General features: G+C 44.6%; 1 protein-coding gene across 1 annotated transcript; it reads right to left on the bottom strand.

The window, feature by feature from the left end:
- Positions 1–478: 478 nt before the first annotated feature.
- LOC129838288 (nicotinamide phosphoribosyltransferase) lies at positions 479–18,504 on the bottom strand. Its single transcript, XM_055905159.1, has 11 exons — positions 18,332–18,504; positions 15,711–15,867; positions 13,258–13,361; positions 12,211–12,339; positions 7,242–7,400; positions 5,906–6,042; positions 4,830–5,055; positions 4,232–4,351; positions 3,973–4,113; positions 2,346–2,480; positions 479–2,221 (listed from the first exon to the last, which is right to left on the bottom strand). Exons 1-11 carry the CDS (start codon positions 18,383–18,385, stop codon positions 2,108–2,110), a joined length of 1,476 nt encoding a protein of 491 aa, XP_055761134.1. The 5' UTR covers positions 18,386–18,504; the 3' UTR covers positions 479–2,107.
- Positions 18,505–18,705: the final 201 nt, after the last annotated feature.

The raw sequence follows: 18,705 nt of genomic DNA, 5'->3' as shown, positions 1-18,705 counted from the left end.
ATGACTATCTGACTTTACCAATGACAAACATATATGAATGAATATATGTCGTCTATGGAACTCAATCACGAGAAACAGAGAATAGAACACAAATTGTTTTTTATCCAAAGAGTCACACAAGTTGTAATTATTTAATTTTCCAACATGTGATATCAATATTATTATTAGCCGGGGGTGCTTTACTTGGCTCATCGTGCTGTAGCTACTCCTTGTGGCGGGCCGGGCGCCTATAGGTTGACTTTGGTTGTCAGTTAAGCTGTGTTTACTCCGACACATAAGCGGGCAGGTGTTAAGAAGCGCGGTTTGGCGGGTCTTGTTTCGGAGGACACGTGTCGACCTTCGCCTCTCCCAAGCCCGTTGGGGAGTTGCAGTGATCAGACATGATCGTAATTGGATATCACAAAATTGGGGAGCAAAAGGGGGTAAAATACACACACAAAAAAAAAAATATATACATATATTCAATCAACATTTCAAATTGACAGGATGGTGCTTTTAATATGTAGACATTGCAACAGTAATGTTAGTTTAAAATATCAGACAATATGGGACAACCAACATATAACAAAACAAAAATAGAATTCACAAGTATTATTTCCAATACAGCATTCACACAAGACTACACCAGGATTGCAAAATTCCAGTAATCACGAAATCCTGTTTGGAGGATTCTGGATTCCCTGCGTATTCCTTCCTGATTCCCGGAATCTTTCAATCTGCATTTCTGGAAAAGTTACCCGAATTTTTTAACACTACTCTACACACAAACAAACATTTGCTAAAACCTGACCTAACACATCATACAACAAACAAGCAGTGTGGAAGATTCTGGTAGAAAATGGGAATTAGACAAAAAGAATAATAACACTACTTCTCCCTACTCTGCCCTCTCGCAGTATAATTCTGTTGTTATATACACGTGAGAAGACAGTTTGGCCACATCCTTGTAAATATGGAGATTTACTGCAAATATTCTGGTAATATTTACCTTTGTCATAACAAATTATGATTTCTGAGGTAAGAACCAACCAAGACGGTATCAAAATAGTCAAATCAAGCTCTACGGAAAAGTTCCCCATAATTCAATATCAGAGACAGATGCCTTCTTGTTCTCTAAAGCAAAGAAAAATGTGTAACAAATATTTGTACTTTCACAAAAATAAAAAAGGAGCCACAAAGAGAGAGATTTGACTCTCTGCATCCAAAATGGCGCCCAATTCCCTATACAGTGCACTCGTTTTTACAGGTAAAAAAAAAAGTGCACTATAAAGGGAATAGGGTTCCATTCCAGACATACAGACTGTGTCGTGCAGTTCTGTAGACAGTGTTTTAGCAACATGATTAGTTGGCCTCTAGATGGCGACTTGCCCACGTGTGGGTAGTGTCTTCTAAAGAACCAGGGAAAATGTATAAAAAAAAAAAAAGGCCAACAATTTAAAAAAGGTAGAGTACGTGTTCCCCTGATCAGCAAACTCATTTGCATAAAGGAACACAACGTTCCTTTAAAAAAGGAAGAAACTGTCAGCACACACAAACATCCACACTCAGGAACATTAAACATATACCTCTCAGTTCTAGAACCACACAAAGTTCCGGAAAACTTTCATGAACACAGTATCTCCTTTCCTGTGATCAATTTATAGCGACACTGGGTCAGATAAACACTGACGTAACCGCAGTTTAAATGATTTCTATACCACAATATCATTCCATCCATCACTAAAAGACAATGCTAAATAGACTATTAATGACTTTAAACAGCTCTGTACACACAACACAGGGTACAGTCAGTGTGTTCGTTTACATCTCTTTCTAGCTCTCTTTCGCGCTCATTTATCTCACTCAACTTCCTTTATCTCTTACTTGTTTCGCTCACTCCTCTCTCCCTCCCTCTCTTACTCGCCTCATTCACTCACTACTTTCTCTATCCCTTGGCTTTCACTCAGGTTTGGGTTTGGATGTGTGTGTGTGTGTGTGTGGGTCTACTCTCCTCTCCAGTGGAGGACAGTGCTTCTGGGAGGGTGGGTGGTGGTTGAGGGAGGGTCATTGACAATGTGCCGCCTCCGGTGGGGTGATGGAGGTCAGAGGTGCAGGGGTCAGCGGCCCCTCAGTGGAGGAGCTCCTTGAGGTCACTGTCCGTTATCTTGGCATTGTCTCTGACGTCATCGAACGTGTACGTCTTGACAATTTTCCCATTCTGAAACACTGTGTGTAACAGGTCCTGAAGGGAGAACAAACGACCGTTAGTGAAGTGTCTAATTGACTAACCGCAATAACTAAAACATGAATTTACAAAGCTACTGGAATGCATTGACGTGGGAGTAAGATATGGTATGTCGACTCACCACGCCGTACTCCTCCAGGTCTCCCTTGCCCTCCTCCAGAGTGACAAAGTCCCCGCTCGCTGTCCGGTGCAGAGACAGACGACCTTTCTTTGACCTTTTGTTAGGGTCCGCCACCGGGTCCTTGAACACATTCACCTGACGCCAAATATTAAAAACAGTTACACTTCTCCTTCCAGTGAAGGTCGGCATGGATGTGTGTCTGCGTTAAGAGTCCTGCACGGGCCAGTTTTCTGGAGATGCACCAGCCCTCGCCAGCCACGTCAATTCCGAGCCCCACCCGACATCAGGGTAGATTTCTCTCCGCAACCCGACCCACCAAATAATACTTGATTCAATTGTTGACTCCAGAGTACTAGAGGCTATTCCTCTTTCCTGTTTTAATTGACGTCTGCATGTCTATTCAACATTTGGATAAAAGGAAACCAGGCCATGATTTAAGAACCGTATCTTCTTATTTCACACTGTCAACTCAAATTGCTTTGAAAATAAGAGTCGTCTATTTACCCAATGAAAGCCTATAGCTGACATACATTGAATATCGCTCGATAACCAAATAGTTCAATTGAAACTTACATAAACAACTCCCAGAATCAAATAGGCTGTAGGCTGCAAAAATAGCATTCATTTATTTAGTAGGGTACACTCAAACTTCTACCAGCCGCACAGGTTTAAAACCTGTTGGTTTCTACATGACCTGCGTATGGTCCAAATGAACAAAAGCCTGAATTAAAATGTAACAATTAACTGATAATTAACCGAATTATAGTAAACAAATACCTGCTTGCACTTTCTGCAGGATGTGTATCCATCTACCAGATTGTTTTTCATCCAACAAATGAAAACACCAGGAGTTGGCTAAAGAGTATTAGCACTTGATTTGGAACCGGTGCTTTGGTCAGATGACCTGAAAATAGAGCTCTTGGGCCACGCCCACCAGTGGTGGGTTTGGTGTCGAAATGAGAATGCACGAGCAGAAAAGAACCCCATTGTAAAATACGGTGGTAGATTTCTAATGTTACAGGGCTATTTTGCTTCCACTTGTCCTGGGGCCCTTGTTAAGGTTACCGGCATCATGAATTACCAGGTTATTTTAGCCAAAAACCTACTTGCCTCTGAAATTGGCCGCAAGTGGATCTTCCAGCAAGACAATAACCCCAATCACACAGAAAAATCTAAATGTTGCAATGGCCATCTCAGTCTCCGGACATAAAACCTGTGGTTTGAATTGAGAAGAGCATTCCATAAGCACAGACGAAGGACATCAAGGCTCTGCAAGGACTCTGTATAGAGGAACGGTCTAAGATCCCCTCCCAATGTGTTCTCAGTGCCGTTATTCTCGCAAGACGAGGTATGGAAAACAGGGTGTCAATCATTTTGACCCCTACCTTTTTGAGAGAAAAAAAAGCACTACTTGTTAAACAAAATCTCTTTCTCTGAGCAATTAGATTAGCATAAAATCATTTCTAATGTTTTTTAGCATACAATTTAGCTCAGTATTTCAATTATTGATTTTATACAGTCATATCCGCTCCTCTATATCAAGTGTCAATCATTTAAGACCCCACTGTAAGATAGTATACAGTGTGCATGTGTATGTGTGTGTGCACGCGAGTAATGCTCTGCTCACGCCCAGGCCGTTGGTGACCACGTAGCTGCATTTGAAGGAGCAGTTGAGCAGATCCCTGGTCAGTTTCTGCAGCAGAGCCCCTCCAGAGCCAAAGGCGATGTTCTCAATGCTCCACTTGTGATGCTTCATCCCCTCCACGATCTACACACACAGATACATGCACTGTTAAAACGGACTATCTCTCTGTGTGTGTGTGTGTGTGTGTGTGTGTGTGTGTGTGTGTGTGTGTGTGTGTGTGTGTGTGTGTGTGCATGCGTACCTCTTGCAGGGTGTTGATGTCCACTCCGTCCCCTTGTATAACTCTGATATAGGGCGGCAGAACTTTGTAGCCTTTGGAGTTTTCCGTAGGGATAAACTTCTTCCCCAGGATCTCCAGCACCTGAGTGGAGGAACCACAATCTGTATTTTTTTTTTTTTTTAAAACAACTAAGAATGCTAAATCTGTATGGGAGGAACATACAGCACCGACTGAGAGGGCATCCATAGGGCTCAAATCTCAACTACAGAAACCCGGTCATAGCTCAAAATACCACCCACATCACACACCCTCCGTAGCGCAGTTGGTAGCGCAAGGGACCTGCGACGCTGGGATAGTGGGTTCGATTCCTGGGACCGCCTGTACATAAAATGTATGTGTGCATGACGATAAAAGCATCTGCTAAATGGCATAATATTATTATCATTATTACACTTTTATCAAATGTCAGATTAACATGGACGTTCAATTTGTGTGCATCTTTCTCAGAGGACCTGATTGGGAACTACCTTCAGTACGGTATTGAGGGGGTTCCCTGAGTCGGGCAGACCACGTGGGGTTTAAGGGGGTAGACTTAGGGTTGAGTTAGGCCTAGTGTTACCTTCAGTACGGTATCGAGGGGGTTCCCTGAGTCGGGGCGGACCACCAGTGGGGCGTCAGCGCTCCGGGACTCAATGAGACTCCTCAGGTCTTCTCCCCAGATCTTCTCACAGGCGTTGTAGATGTCATAGCTGTCACTGACGATAGACACGGGCACGTTGGGAAACTGCCTCACGATGTGCTCAAAGGCATCTCGCTCGTGGTCCTTCCCCCACGCCGTGATGGTGCTGGAGAGAAGGAGGGAGAATACAAAGTTATCAGGTCTACTAAAGACAACAAAAAAACAAATCCCTCTCCCTGTGAACTCATTCACGTAGAGCTGCGCTACCACCACTAGAGGGCATCCTTATCAACGCTTTGCCCGAGACTTGACTTCCAGAAGCTCATGTCCACAACAGTGCACTGTAGCTAGCTAGCGATGTCCTTTTAGATTCAGAATGAAACTATCTGTGCATTATCCCTTGTCTCAATTACAATTTGAGCTTTATTGCATGCTATCAAATCAAGCCTACCTGTATTAGCAAAGAAGTGAGGCGGTGTATCTCTAAATGCAATGATATCTACCACCTCGGAGAACCCAGAGACTGTGTGGGGGGTTAGGGGGGGGGGGGGGGTAGAGTACTGTGTGTATCATATGGAGAGGAAATGGGACTGTGTCTCTGTGGAGCCTCGGGAAGATAAAACTAAAAACGGACCGTCGTGATTCCGTAAACACAGTGACCTCTGGAGCCGAACTCCCAGAAACCAACGGGGCAAATGAACGGTGCAGAGGAGCAGTGGTACAGCCAACTCGGTTAGAGATCTCCTGTGTGTGTGTGTGTGTGTGTGTGTGTGTGTGTGTGTGTGTGTGTGTGTGTGTGTGTGTGTGTGTGTGTGTGTGTGTGTGTGTGTGTGAACACACTGTTATCAATAGCCTACACAAGCATAGCAATTGATATTTGGATATCAAAGCCATCCACTCCTGCTTGCTTTCTGGGCCTAAGAATCCCTATACAAGTGTAATTTGATTGATTCGGGACCAAGTAAGAGATGTTAGTGTGTTAACTGCGTAGCCACTGTGTGTCTTGACTGTATTACCTGTGCTCTGCGGCGGGCACAGAGAAGCCAGGCACGGGGTCTTTGGTGCCGTAGTACTTCTTAATCACGCCGATGCCAGCCACTGTGTCTGTGCCCTTAAAGTTCACTAGGTGGGCAGAGGCTCCGATACCTGCCGTCTAAAATGGGGAAGAGAGATTGTGAGTCAAATGTCACACACACACAGTATTCAGACCCCTTGACTTTTCCCACATTTTGTTACGTTACAGCCTTGTTCTAAAATGGATTTGGAAAAAATATGCCCATCTACACACAATAACAAAGCAAAAACAGGTTTAGACATTATTGCAAATGTATTTAAAAAATAAAACTGAAATATCACATTTACATAAGTATTGAGACCCTTTACTCAGTACTTTGTTGAAGCACCTTTGGCAGAGATTACAGCCTCGAGTCTTCTTGGGTATGACGCTACAAGCTTGGCACACCTGTATTTGGGGAGATTCTCCCATTCTTCTCTGCAGATCCTCTCAAGCTCTGTCAGGTTTAAATGGGGAGCGTCGCTGCACAGCTATTTTCAGGTAAGTTGTTCGATCGGGTTCAAGTCCGGGCTCTGGCTGGCCCCTCTACCATAAAGGCCTGATTGGTGGAGTGCTGCAGAGATGGTTGTCCTTCTGGAAGGTTCTCCCATCTCCACAGACGAACTCCAGAGATCTGTCAGAGTGACCATTGAGTTCTTGGTCACCTCCCCGTCCAAGGCCCTTCTCCCCTAATTACTCAGTTTGGCCAGATCTAGAAAAAGTCTTGGTGGTTCCAAACTTCTTCCATTTAAGAATGATGGAGGCCACTGTGTTCTTGGGGATCTTCAGTGCTGCAGAAATGTTTTGGTACCCTTCCCCAGATCTGTGCATCGACACAATCCTGTCTCGGAAGTCTACGGACAATTCCTTCGATCTCATGGCTTGGTTTTTGCTCTGACTTGCACTGTCAACTGTGGGATCTTATATAGACAGGTGTGTGCCTTTCCAAATCATGTCCAATCAATTAAATTTACCACAAATGGACTCCAATCAAGTTGTAGAAACATCTGAAGGATGATCAATGGAAACAGGATGCACCTGAGCTCAATTTCGAGTCTCATAGCAAAGGGTCTGAATACTTATGTAAATAAGGTATCTGTTTTTTGTATTTTTATAAATCGCTTTATCATTATGGGGTAGTGTGTAGATTGACGAGGATTTTTTAAAATTTAAATCAATTTTAGAATAAGGCTGTATGTAACATAACAAAACGTGGAAAAAGTCAAGGGGTCTGAATACTTTACGAATGCACTGTATATAACACCCTGCACCCCCACACATACACACTGTTCCTCTACCTCTTGTGAGGAGACTCCCCTGTAGCCGAAGTCGTGCAGCTTGTACTCAAGCTTGTCCAGGTTGCCAGAGGTCTCCAGCAGGTACTTTGCCAGAATCTTCTTCTGCTCCCTGGAGTTGGTCGCCACGGTGATGGGGTACCAGACCTGAACAAGGATGGTCTGGAGGGGAGGAGGAAGAGGGGACAAGAGGGGGTTAGTAGATGGCCATTCTAGAATGGGCCCAAGTCTGGAGCTTTCGAAGCACAACTTTCCGTGCTTTCAAAGAGTCTCCCTAATTCCCTTCTACCTGCATCCATCTTCCCTCCCTCTCCTTCTCTCATCCCTCCATCCTCCCCTCTCTAAACCCTCCCTCCCTCTCATTCATTCCTGATCCCGCTCCTTACGCTCTCTCCTCCATCTTCCTTGAACCGTAGTGTGCCTGTCCATGTCCCTGCCCTGGACCCGAAAAATCCCTCTGACCCCACCACAGGCCCATCCACACCCTCCAGTCACCCCATCACAGTGTAGTGAGCTGGAACATGAACCCAAAACCAACCCTCTTGACAGACCCTTTATCCTGCTATGTGGAAGGGGAAGTGGGCTGTTTGGGAGGCTTAGGGGCTAGACCCATATTCCCTGGGAAAGGGGCAGGGAGAGGACATCCACAAGTAAACACTGGGTTCGATGGGGGGATTCCTCGCACGGCAAGCCCAGGACAGAGTTACTTAGCCGTGGCCCGCTGGCAGCTAGAGATGCCTGGGTCTTTGTCTCAGTCCAGTCATCATTGAACGGGCGAGTCAATATTATCACGCCATGTACGAGTGTGTGTTTTGTCATATTTCTCCCTCTAGGAGCTGTGTAGTGTGTATGTCCGTGAGAGTGTGTGCGCGTGTGTGTGCCGGGTCATCTGTACGGTCTACAGGGTCAGAAACACCTTGTTAACCCCTAGAAGGTTATCACTACATCTATACATGGAGGGGTACCTGACCTCTCACACGCTACCACAACATGTGGCCAGCCACAGCTCCAAAAACTACAACACAACATGTGAAAATTATCATAATAATCTAGAAACAAATGAATTATCTTTAAGGAACTGAAGCCATACAGGCCTACTATATCACTGGTTGTATTTCGACGCATGCAGTGATGCTGATGTTGTGATCTACAGCAGTAATACCAGGTGGAGACTGAGGAGGGCGCCATTGAGCACCGTAGTGTGGATGGGGCTAACAGAGCCCCATACTTCCAGAGCCAAACCATAATATACTGTATAATACAGTGGTCACCAACATATTCTGAGTTAAAAAGCAAGCAGAGATCTACTGCTCAGAAAATAAGAAAAAAACATGACTTAAAAAAATGTAAGTCTAATGCAACATTAACTTGCGAGGCACAGCGGAGCATAAGTTGAAATCATTTGCAAATAATTCGCTTTTTTATTTTACTGGAGATACCAGCATCTGAGGGAGCAAACCCTCAGGTGAGGCTGACCAGAGATAGGGGACACCGTCTTAAACCTTATGGCGAAACTCTAGTCGCACCGCATTATTCATGTTGTTCCTATGACCAGAGTAAAGTGAAATATTCCTCGATATTAAAATAGACACGACGAGCTGTTAATAATAAAAAACACAGGCCTATCGATATACTTGGCTACTCTTTCACTGCAGCTGCAGTGCTGGTTGCAGCGGGAGTTGAAGTAAGGAGAAGCGCATCTTGTGTTTTGGGTTGACAGTGATGAATACAAACTTATTAAACATGAACTTACTGATAAAAACAACCTCTTTGCTGTATTCTCTTATAAATTTTAAAGGAGTGCTTTATCGTTGGCTTTTCTACAGTTTGGTGATCGACGAGGAATGCCTTGAAGGTCGCGATCGACCGGTTGGTGATGGTGACCACTGCTAATATGATCATGTGATGGTGTCAGACCAGCAAGTCCACGGTCTGCTCTTCAGCGGAGCTACTCGTTCACGGAGATCGGCCTGAGAAAGACACCGCACAGATTCACTGATCTTGATGGCAAAACGAGTAGTCATCCGGGAGGCAAGATGATTTGTAGACCAGTGATTCTGCAGAGTGACTGCTTGGTGGTGGACACGGGGCCTAGCACTGCGGTATGCACTGCGAACAATACATTAATCATATATTATAGATAGGAAAATATACAGTGCACATTTTTTTTGCACAAACCAATAGCGTATAAATAAACGTGTGAAAAATATCCACATAGTAATAAAGTTGTTTATAGTTGTCTGTAGCGCCGCTCATTAGTTATTTCACTCCAGCGAGAACAGAGCCGAGGCCGTCGTAGCCGCAATTCGCTTATGAAGGAGTTAGCAGTTAGCTAAACGCAAAGGAGAAACATGGCAAGCATTGGCGAGTCAGAACTAGAAGACGCCCCAGTATCATTCAGGTCTGCCTTCTGGGAACATTTCAGTTTCCCTGTCAACTATAACGGAGATTGCCAACGAGTGGTGGATAACAACATGTTGGCTCTGTTCATTGCCGACAGGAAACATGTTTAAAGTGGTCGAGCCGCGCTTCACTATTCCTCCCCGTACACATTTTGCCCAGACATTAATACCTGCCTTATACAAAAGAACAACGTGAGAGCGAGTCGTCAGAAACGCGGTCTGTTGCTCTAACAACAGACAGTTGGACGTCTCATACCGCGGAGTGGGAGATAAAAAGCCATGTCCTTCAAACACGTCCCCTAGAGAGTAATCACACCAGTGTAAACTTGGGGAAGAGCTGAGGAAAGTAGTTGCCGTGTGGAAGTTGGAGAGGGATGATGTAACGATTCCTGTGGCCACTGACAACGCTCGACATATTGTAAATGCAGTTACACTAGCTGGACTGGGGCCACAGATAGGATGCTTTGCTCACGTTATTAATCTAGCATCTCAAAAAGCAACGTCATTGAATCCAATCTCTCGCCTCCGAGCAAAGACCAGGAAGGTGGTATCCTCCTTTCATAAAAGCACAACCGCTGCTCATGTTTTCAAGACACAACAGGAGATGCTGGAGCTGCCAAACCACAAACTAATCCAAGATGTCCCTCCTAGATGGAATTCAAGCCATGACATGGTTGAGAGATACCTTGAGCAGAAAGTTGTGGTGTATTCTACACGGACTGATCAGGCTGTGAGGAAGACTGTCAAAGGTATTGTGACTTTGTCTGAAAATGAAATAACTTCCTCTGCTAGTCTCAAAGTGTGCAAACCTCTCAAAACAGTCACACCACTGATCTGCACTGAGAGCATTCCATCAGTTTCCATGGTCCTGCCTATGAAAACAATGATCCTGAAATCAGTGGTGGCATCTGATGAAGATGAATCCGCAGTAAGGGATGCCAAGACTGCCGTTAGAGTTAAACTGGAGGCTAGATATGCTGACCCTGGTGTCCAAGACTTCTTACACAAGAGCACCGCTTTGGACCCCCGGTTCAAGTCCCTGCTACACCTGGATGCTGCTGCTCGTCTGAGAGTCTACAATGAACTCACAGCAGAGATTGTGACCAATATACAACAGGTAATGTACACTGCTCAAAAAAATAAAGGGAACACTTAAACAACACAATGTAACTCCAAGTCAATCACACTTCTGTGAAATCAAACTGTCCACTTAGGAAGCAACACTGATTGACAATACATTTCACATGCTGTTGTGCAAATGGAATAGACAAAAGGTGGAAATTATAGGCAATTAGCAAGACACCCCCAATAAAGGAGTGATTCTGCAGGTGGTGACCACAGACCACTTCTCAGTTCCTATGCTTCCTGACTGGTGTTTTGGTCACTTTTGAATGCTGGCGGTGCTCTCACTCTAGTGGTAGCATGAGACGGAGTCTACAACCCACACAAGTGGCTCAGGTTGTGCAGCTCATCCAGGATGGCACATCAATGCGAGCTGTGGCAAGAAGGTTTGCTGTGTCTGTCAGCGTAGTGTCCAGAGCATGGAGGCGCTACCAGGAGACAGGCCAGTACATCAGGAGACGTGGAGGAGGCCGTAGGAGGGCAACAACCCAGCAGCAGGACCGCTACCTCCGCCTTTGTGCTAGGAGTAGCACTGCCAGAGCCCTGCAAAAGGACCTCCAGCAGGCCACAAATGTGCTCACTGCAGATAATGTGGATAGACTAATCTTCTTAAAGAAAAACGTGAAAATCTTTTTTTCTTTCAAGTAATCAGTCTCAAGTGGTCCTATTTTGTTTAAGTCACTGCTATGTGACTTAATTTTGATATATGCTGCTGGACTATGCACTCTTGTTGAAGTTCTGTTTTAAATTACTTTTATTTCATGTTATAAGGCTGCTTTTTTTTTTTTTATGTGCCTTCGTTTCCATATGCTCCTGGGAATTCAAGCTACCCATGTTTACTATCATAATAAATGGAAAATCTAAATACAAATGACATATTTCTCAGGCAATTACTTTGTCGATGTATCGAAACCGGACCAAACCTTGACACCACTGTAACGTATCGTACCGAACTGTGAGTTTTGTGAACCGTTTCACCCCTAGGGAATAGGGTGCCATTTGTGATGCAGCACCCATAGAAACCATCCTAGTCAGAGAAGCTAGCTAGTGACACTCCAGGCTAGACAGACAGAGAGGCAGGATACGTGAGGAGGTTGTTTACAGATAGAGAGACTGATGGCTCTCATCGTAAGTTAATTAAAAAGTGCAGAGTCACTGTGGCAGTGTTGTGCGGTGTGCTCTAGGGGCAGGGCCTTGGACAGTGAGGAGTGAAGTTAAATAAATATGATAATTTATTTTAGACCAGGCAGTCTCCGAAAGCCACACGGACTCTAAGGAGCCATTTGGAACAGACAGGAAGGACCCAATCCAGTCACATTGATGGAGAGACCTAACCGCTCCCCCCCTCTAACCTGACTGATTCTGTATTCAATAATGCCATTTAAATCCACTCCATTCCAAAATGGCTGCCCCCCCCCCCCCCCCCCCCCCCCCCCACTGACACTCACCTCCACCCAGTTGGTGAGCCAGTAGCATTCTGGGTCGGTGCTCTCCACGGTGAAGAGGACGTTACCCCGTGGGATCACACTTCCCTCCGGCACCGCCTTGATCTCTATGGGTAGGTGTCCGTCATACTTCTGCAATACACACACAACCGTTACAGCAGCCATTGCGACACACAACATTTACCCTAAAGCCCACGGTCTGATCCATTTTCTTGATCATATTAGTAAAATAAAGGAAAGAATTATAAGATACTTAAAACAATATGGGAGAAAAAATTGCAATAGGACACTAATCAAATTAAAGTGACCCTGATCATCACTAGTAACCCAGTGAGCAAAATTGACTGAAAGACGTCTTTCCCACCAAAAACACGTATTTTCAACGTCTGGTACTCATAGGGAAGCATGACGTAGGCCTAATTGGGTACTAGGTCTACCACTGGGTAGTGATGTCAGAGTTCAGAGAAACATCTAATGCGATCTCTATGGCCCTCTCCCTCAGTCCTCTCGCTGTGAAGATCTGACCTGAACCCTGTTTGTGGATGTGTGTTTTTACTATTCTCGTGGGGACTGGTAAATAATGGATTGTGTCATTTTGGAGCCAATTTGATTGTAAATAAGAATATAAGAGGTTTCTAAACACTTCTACCTTAATGTGGATGCTACCATGATTACAATACATTATTTACCATTCATTTCTATTGGGCGCAAAATAATCTGAAACACAACCAAAACAAACAGCAAATGCATCCAACAAAGTTGTAGAATCGCAAGCTTGATGTAATCATTGTTGACCAAATACTCAACTTTTGACTACTTTAATACACGTACGTGAATTTGTCCCAATACTTTTGGTCCCCTAAAATGAGACTATGTACAGAAGGTACTGCAATGTCTAAACGGTTCACCCGATATTAAGGACAAGGTGACAGTCTGCACTTTAACCTCATAGTCGTTGTATCATTTCAAATCCAAAGTGCTGGAATACAGAGGCAAAACTGTCCCAATACTTTTGGAGCTCACTGTAGTAAAACAAACGTGTATGTGTACCTCCAGTATGTAGTTCCAGCCCTTCTCGTTGAAGACGTCATCCTGGAAGTGTTCCCTGTACACCTCTTTTGCTTCCTGGATCTTCTCTGGAGTCACCACCTTCCCTGGAGGGAGAGGAAGGAAAGAGAGAGAGAGAAAGGAGAGAGAGAGAGAGAGAGAGACAGAAAGGAGAGAGAGAGAGAGACAGAAAGGAGAGAGAGAGAGACAGAAAGGAGAGAGAGAGAGGTTAAATGGTTGAAGCATCAGTGAACAAGTGGAGTGTATAGGATAGAGAGATGTGACAGTTTGTGAGAGCAAAAGAGTGAGAGAAGGGTGAGTAGAGAGAGAGAAGGGTGAGTAGAGAGAGAGAAGGGTGAGTAGAGAGAGAGAAGGGGGAGGAGAGAGAGAAGCATTGGAATTCCAAACTCTAGTCCTTCCGTGTGCTATTAAATTAGTAGCGTCTCTCTCCCTCTTACAGAGCGGCTTTATCCTGCTACAGAACATGCTACAGGCTAGGGACACACACAATGTATACAGCTACACATACACAGCACACCTACACACAATCACACCTTAACAGTTACAAACACACACACACACACACACACACACACACACACACACACACACCAACGTGTGCTTGATTACGACCCCGTTGCAATAAAGTAACAAGGCTGGTATTTTTTTTAAAGGTTATTTGAAGACAAATAAAAACAAAGTTAAGAAAATGTTGTTCTAAGGCTACTTATTGCAGGTAGAACTCTGTATCGTTGTAGTGAATCAATGCTAGTAGCCCCTAGCACAGCTGTCCTTTGTGTTGCTAGGGGCTCAACGAGCAGATGTTCCTTTGTCTCCAGTCCACGCTAGTCCTAAAGCTCTCTACAGCACCTCTCTCTGCCTCGCCGTGAAATCACTTTGAGTTCCACTCTCTGATGCTGTGTGGAAGAATAAACACAGATCTAGAATCAGCTTAACCTTCTATAAAGCGTTAACCTTAGGGCAGGCACCATTAGGGTACGGAGTGAGAAACTGAGCTTAGATCAGTGTCTAGGCTGAGGCTGCCCAAGGTGGGACATCCAGCTAAGCCTCAACAGGAGGCTCTAAGCTCCCTTTACAATAACTGATGACCAGAGGAGGAGCTGTAGTCTAGGCCCTGTTTAAATACAGTGAAAATAAAAGGCGTCCTCTTTCCTTACTTCCTACCGTGGAGTAATCACTGACCGGACATTACTGGCTAGTGAAATCCTAACCACTGACGTTAGGTCAATCATAAGGAAGGATTCCTTTTAAAAGTATTGGAACGTGATCCTGGGGAGAATCCCAATTGCATTTCCTTGATTCCTCTCTCCATGCCTCCTTCTCAAAAGCCATCGTATAAAAGTCATCTGAAGTTGAGTATTTGGTCCTGTATTCCTAGCACACAATGATTACATCAAAGCTTGTGACTCTACAAACTTCTTGGATTCATTTGCTGTTTGTTTTGGTTGTGTTTCAGATTATTTTGTGCCCAATAGAAATTTATGGTAAATATTGTATTGTGTCATTTTGGAGCCACTTTTATTGCAAATGACACAATACAGTATTTACAATTAACTTCTATTGGGCACAAAATTATTTAATACTTTAATACACATGAGTGAATTTGTCCCAATTCTTTTGGTCCCCAAAATGGGGGGACTAGGTACAAAAACCACTGTAATTTCATTGTTTCATTTCAAATCCAAAGTACTGAAGTACAGAGCCAAAATAACAAGAAAATGTGTCACTGTCCCAGTACTTTTAGAGCTCATTGTATCCTTATGGGGACCAAACAATTGATCCTCATTTAAAATCCTATTTTCCCTAACCCTAAACCCAAACCCCTGCACTTAACCCTAAATGTAACCCTAACCTGGCCAAAAATTACATTTTTCCTTATGTGTGTGTGTGTGTTTGGTTTTACTATCCTTGCAAGGACCAAAAGTTCTCACAAGTATAGTATAACAAGAACAATTGAAACACACACACACACACTCTCCAGGTAAGATCTTCACAGCAAGAGGACTGATGAATCATAACTTCCAAGTGAGGCAGAAAGAAAGGATAGCTTGTCAAAGTACTGAAACGTGATCCTGGGGAGGGACCTCTGAACTTCTCATTCAATGAGTTTTGCGAAGGAGGCGTGGAGAGTGGACGCGAGGAATCAAGGAAATGCAACTGAGACTCTCCCCTGCTCAGTCTAGATGCTACAGAGCCTCAGATGCTGCCAGTACATGGTGTAGAATTAATCTGAGCATCTATTAAATTATATGCTAGCCTTGATCACATGACCGTGATTCTCCTGCTGGCAGAGACAGGAAGGATCATTCTCTTCACTTCAACTATGCAGAATAGTAGCAAGGCCTGGTGGTAGAGAATGCGAACTCAAAGAAGAGCTATTTATATAGGCTTTGGTGTCTTATTTTGCATTATGAGGACATCAATACAATCCTTACCTTTTAAGTATTTGTTGGTGATGTACTGCAGGCCATAGAAGACTGTTGTCTCATACTTCACTTTTCTGTTCTTGGTCGGGTCCGCTCTCTTCTCGCGGCACTCGAAGTAGGAGTACACTTTACTGGTGTTGGGAGGGTACTGCTTGTAGTGTGTCACCTGGAGCAAAGACGGAGGAGACAACATGGATAAAATACATCCGAACGTCGGGCTATAAAATGACAGTTAAAGAGACTGAATGGTACTTTGGTGACATCTCACTCTCTCTAGGTGCACCTGGGACACCCAGGTATGTGTGGAACAGATGGAGAGGATGGGCACAGTTATATAAAAAAAGAGCGGGACAAGAGAGACGGGCCGCGGAGCAGATGGAACAGTAAATAACGCAAACACAGAGTAACGAGCAAATCTGCCGCCGATGCTTTTATTGATTAGCCACGACTACTATGTACATATAATTACACTGGCCTCTCTACAGCTGCATATCTGGCTGGCACAGTCCTGTGTCCTCGTCTCTGGGCACGCACACATCAATCTCGCTCTCACTTTCCGGGAATTCAGTCAGCTGTAAAACGGTGTTACTTCTGACCCTCCCCCCGTCCTACCTCTGGGCTGCACCGGCCTTGCACATACAATGACATAGCCTACACAACAGGTCACTCGGCCTAGGTTATTAACCAATGTTGTCCCATCCTTCACTAGCCCCCCACAGGACCTCATGAACTAACCAGTAACCTAACCATTGAACCAAAGGTCAGTTTTGCAACTCCCCCGATGGGTTAGCTGATTCTAGAACTGTGCCTACATCGATCAGCGCTGGCCTGGGAATCAGTCCACCAGGACCTCCGCTCTGACAGAGAGACGAGCCCCCTGCGTGTGATGAGTCCCGAGTGTCACTGGCTGCTGGATGGAGCCAACCGGCTCAGTCTGAATGCACACATTCTGAATTATAGGGACACAACAGGAAAAGAGAAAGACTAAATAAAATATTTTCATGAAGCACAATTGACCAAGATTTAAGCTAATGTTTGGAGCCGGTTGACTCCATTCTGTTCTGTTCACAAATCTCACTTTTTGGGAGTATTTTACCAGACCAGGGGTTGTGAAACAAAAAAACACAAGCTTTGCATGGTGTAACGGATGTGAAATGGCTAGCTAGTTAGCGGTGGTGCGCGCTAATAGCGTTTCAATCGGTTACGTCACTTGCTCTGAGACTTGAAGTAGGGTTTCCTCTTGCTCTGCAAGGGCCGCGGCTTTTGTGGAGCGATGGGTAACGACGCTTCGTGGGTGACTGTTGTTGATGTGTGCAGAGGGTCCCTGGTTCGCGCCCGAGGTCGGGGCGAGGGGACGTACTAAAGTTATACTGTTACAATGGCAAAGAAAGAACACTGAGAATCCAATATTTCTCCATGGTTTTAGGACAGTGGTTAGGGACTTCAGGGCCTACTTTATTACCCTTTATTACCCTCCATCATGTTATGGTGTATCAGTCACAGTAGCCTGTGCCCTGCCTTTAGTTTCCCACCCCCCCCCCTCTCTCTCTCTATCCTCACAGGGCCTCTAGTTCCAGATGCTGACAAGTCACTGTATGGCATTGAGCCCAACAGACAGATGTTTTTGGTCCACTCTACATACACAAGTCCAGAGAACAGCATCATCACAGCACGGACAGTTGATGCGGGCTCATCAAATATAATAGGATTAATGTGCTTTGTGCAGCCTTTATTATTGTCCATCTGGTAAAGAGGAAACAACAAATCAGTTCCACTATGTTTACATAATAGTGTTGTGCCACAATGGTATAAAAATAAGACTATGTATTGTATGACCTGTGAGTGAGAGATTCAGTTGACATGACAGCTTGGATGAAATAAATACATTTCTCGTAGTATTGTAATCGACAAAAGCAGTCAGTCATAACTATACCATTTCTGCCTGCAAGGTCTATAATTGTACCTATCAGCAGACAGCTGATTTTTCTTCAAAGAAAATAACATGTAAAACCCAGTTAAAAACAGCCCGAATTATACAGCATGCATCTCTCATTTGATGTGCGCTGAATACTCATTTCACCTCAGTCTTCAACAATTTCGACGGTCAAAAAAGGTTTGCAAAAAGACCTAGAGCGTTTCCAAAGGCTTACTAAAGTTTCAGGATCTGCCATAGTTTTTTCCAAAGTAAGGAAATGGATAGTAACACCAGAGACGCTAGTCTGTTAGTCTGCTAGTCTGTCTCTTGCAGAAACTAGCCTTCCCTCGGTTTGGTAGCAAAATCACCCGCTCAATTCATTGCTTCCTTGCGCTAGCTACCGCCTCTACTCATTCGTTAGCTGCCTGCCTAGCAAGCGTAGCTAGCTGCGCAAAGGTGAGCTCTGCGTAGATTCGTCAGTGGCCATTCCGTCAGTCATCCGAGATGAAAATAAGCAAGAGGATCCTTTCAGAATGCGGTACTACCTTTTCTACCTTCCCCTCTCTCCTCCCCATTTGGCCTAGCGATCTGACACAGAAAGCGACCAAGGCAAGCGTGATGGCCTTGGAGGATGCAACCACCTTGGCTGATAGAATTCAATTCACACTAAGCATACGCATACAGTCGCACTAACATACTGGCGTCGCCCACTCACCTTATAAGAATCCGTAGCTAACAATATGTTGAAATGAGGGTCTCTGTGCTCCATCTTCCCCTTGGTTTCAGTCAGTCGCTGGTGTCAGTGGTATTGCTCCGTGTTGGGGACTAACAACCTAGCTCTGTCGCTGGGGATAGGGAGGCGGGACTCGCGTCACACAAGCGGAGGGGTAGACGATAACGTAGTGTAGGGGGGCAAGGCCACAAAGCAGGCTTATCATTTGCCCAAATTTTGAATCGTAAAGGACTGTTCTAGGATCAGCGGCCTATACCAACACTTGAACCGCAATACATTGAGCGAAAATGATTGGAATTAGCAAATACTGTAACTAAAAATAACATTTTACCATGATAATGAAGATGTAAATTATT

Source organism: Salvelinus fontinalis, chromosome 39 (assembly GCF_029448725.1).
Source record: "Salvelinus fontinalis isolate EN_2023a chromosome 39, ASM2944872v1, whole genome shotgun sequence".
Classification (NCBI taxonomy): domain Eukaryota; kingdom Metazoa; phylum Chordata; class Actinopteri; order Salmoniformes; family Salmonidae; genus Salvelinus; species Salvelinus fontinalis.
This window is presented reverse-complemented; position numbering and strand designations above follow the sequence as displayed.

Bases quoted from the DNA above. Each gene is read 5' to 3' on its own strand.
- LOC129838288 (XM_055905159.1), bottom strand. From the start codon at position 18,385: ATGGAGCACAGAGACCCTCATTTCAACATATTGTTAGCTACGGATTCT. The intron at 7,401-12,210 runs GTGAGTGTCAGT...CCTCCCCTCCAG, and splicing joins GGCTCACCAACTGGGTGGAG to ACCATCCTTGTTCAGGTCTG. The intron at 5,056-5,905 runs GTAATACAGTCA...CCTTCTCTCCAG, and splicing joins GTGCCCGCCGCAGAGCACAG to CACCATCACGGCGTGGGGGA.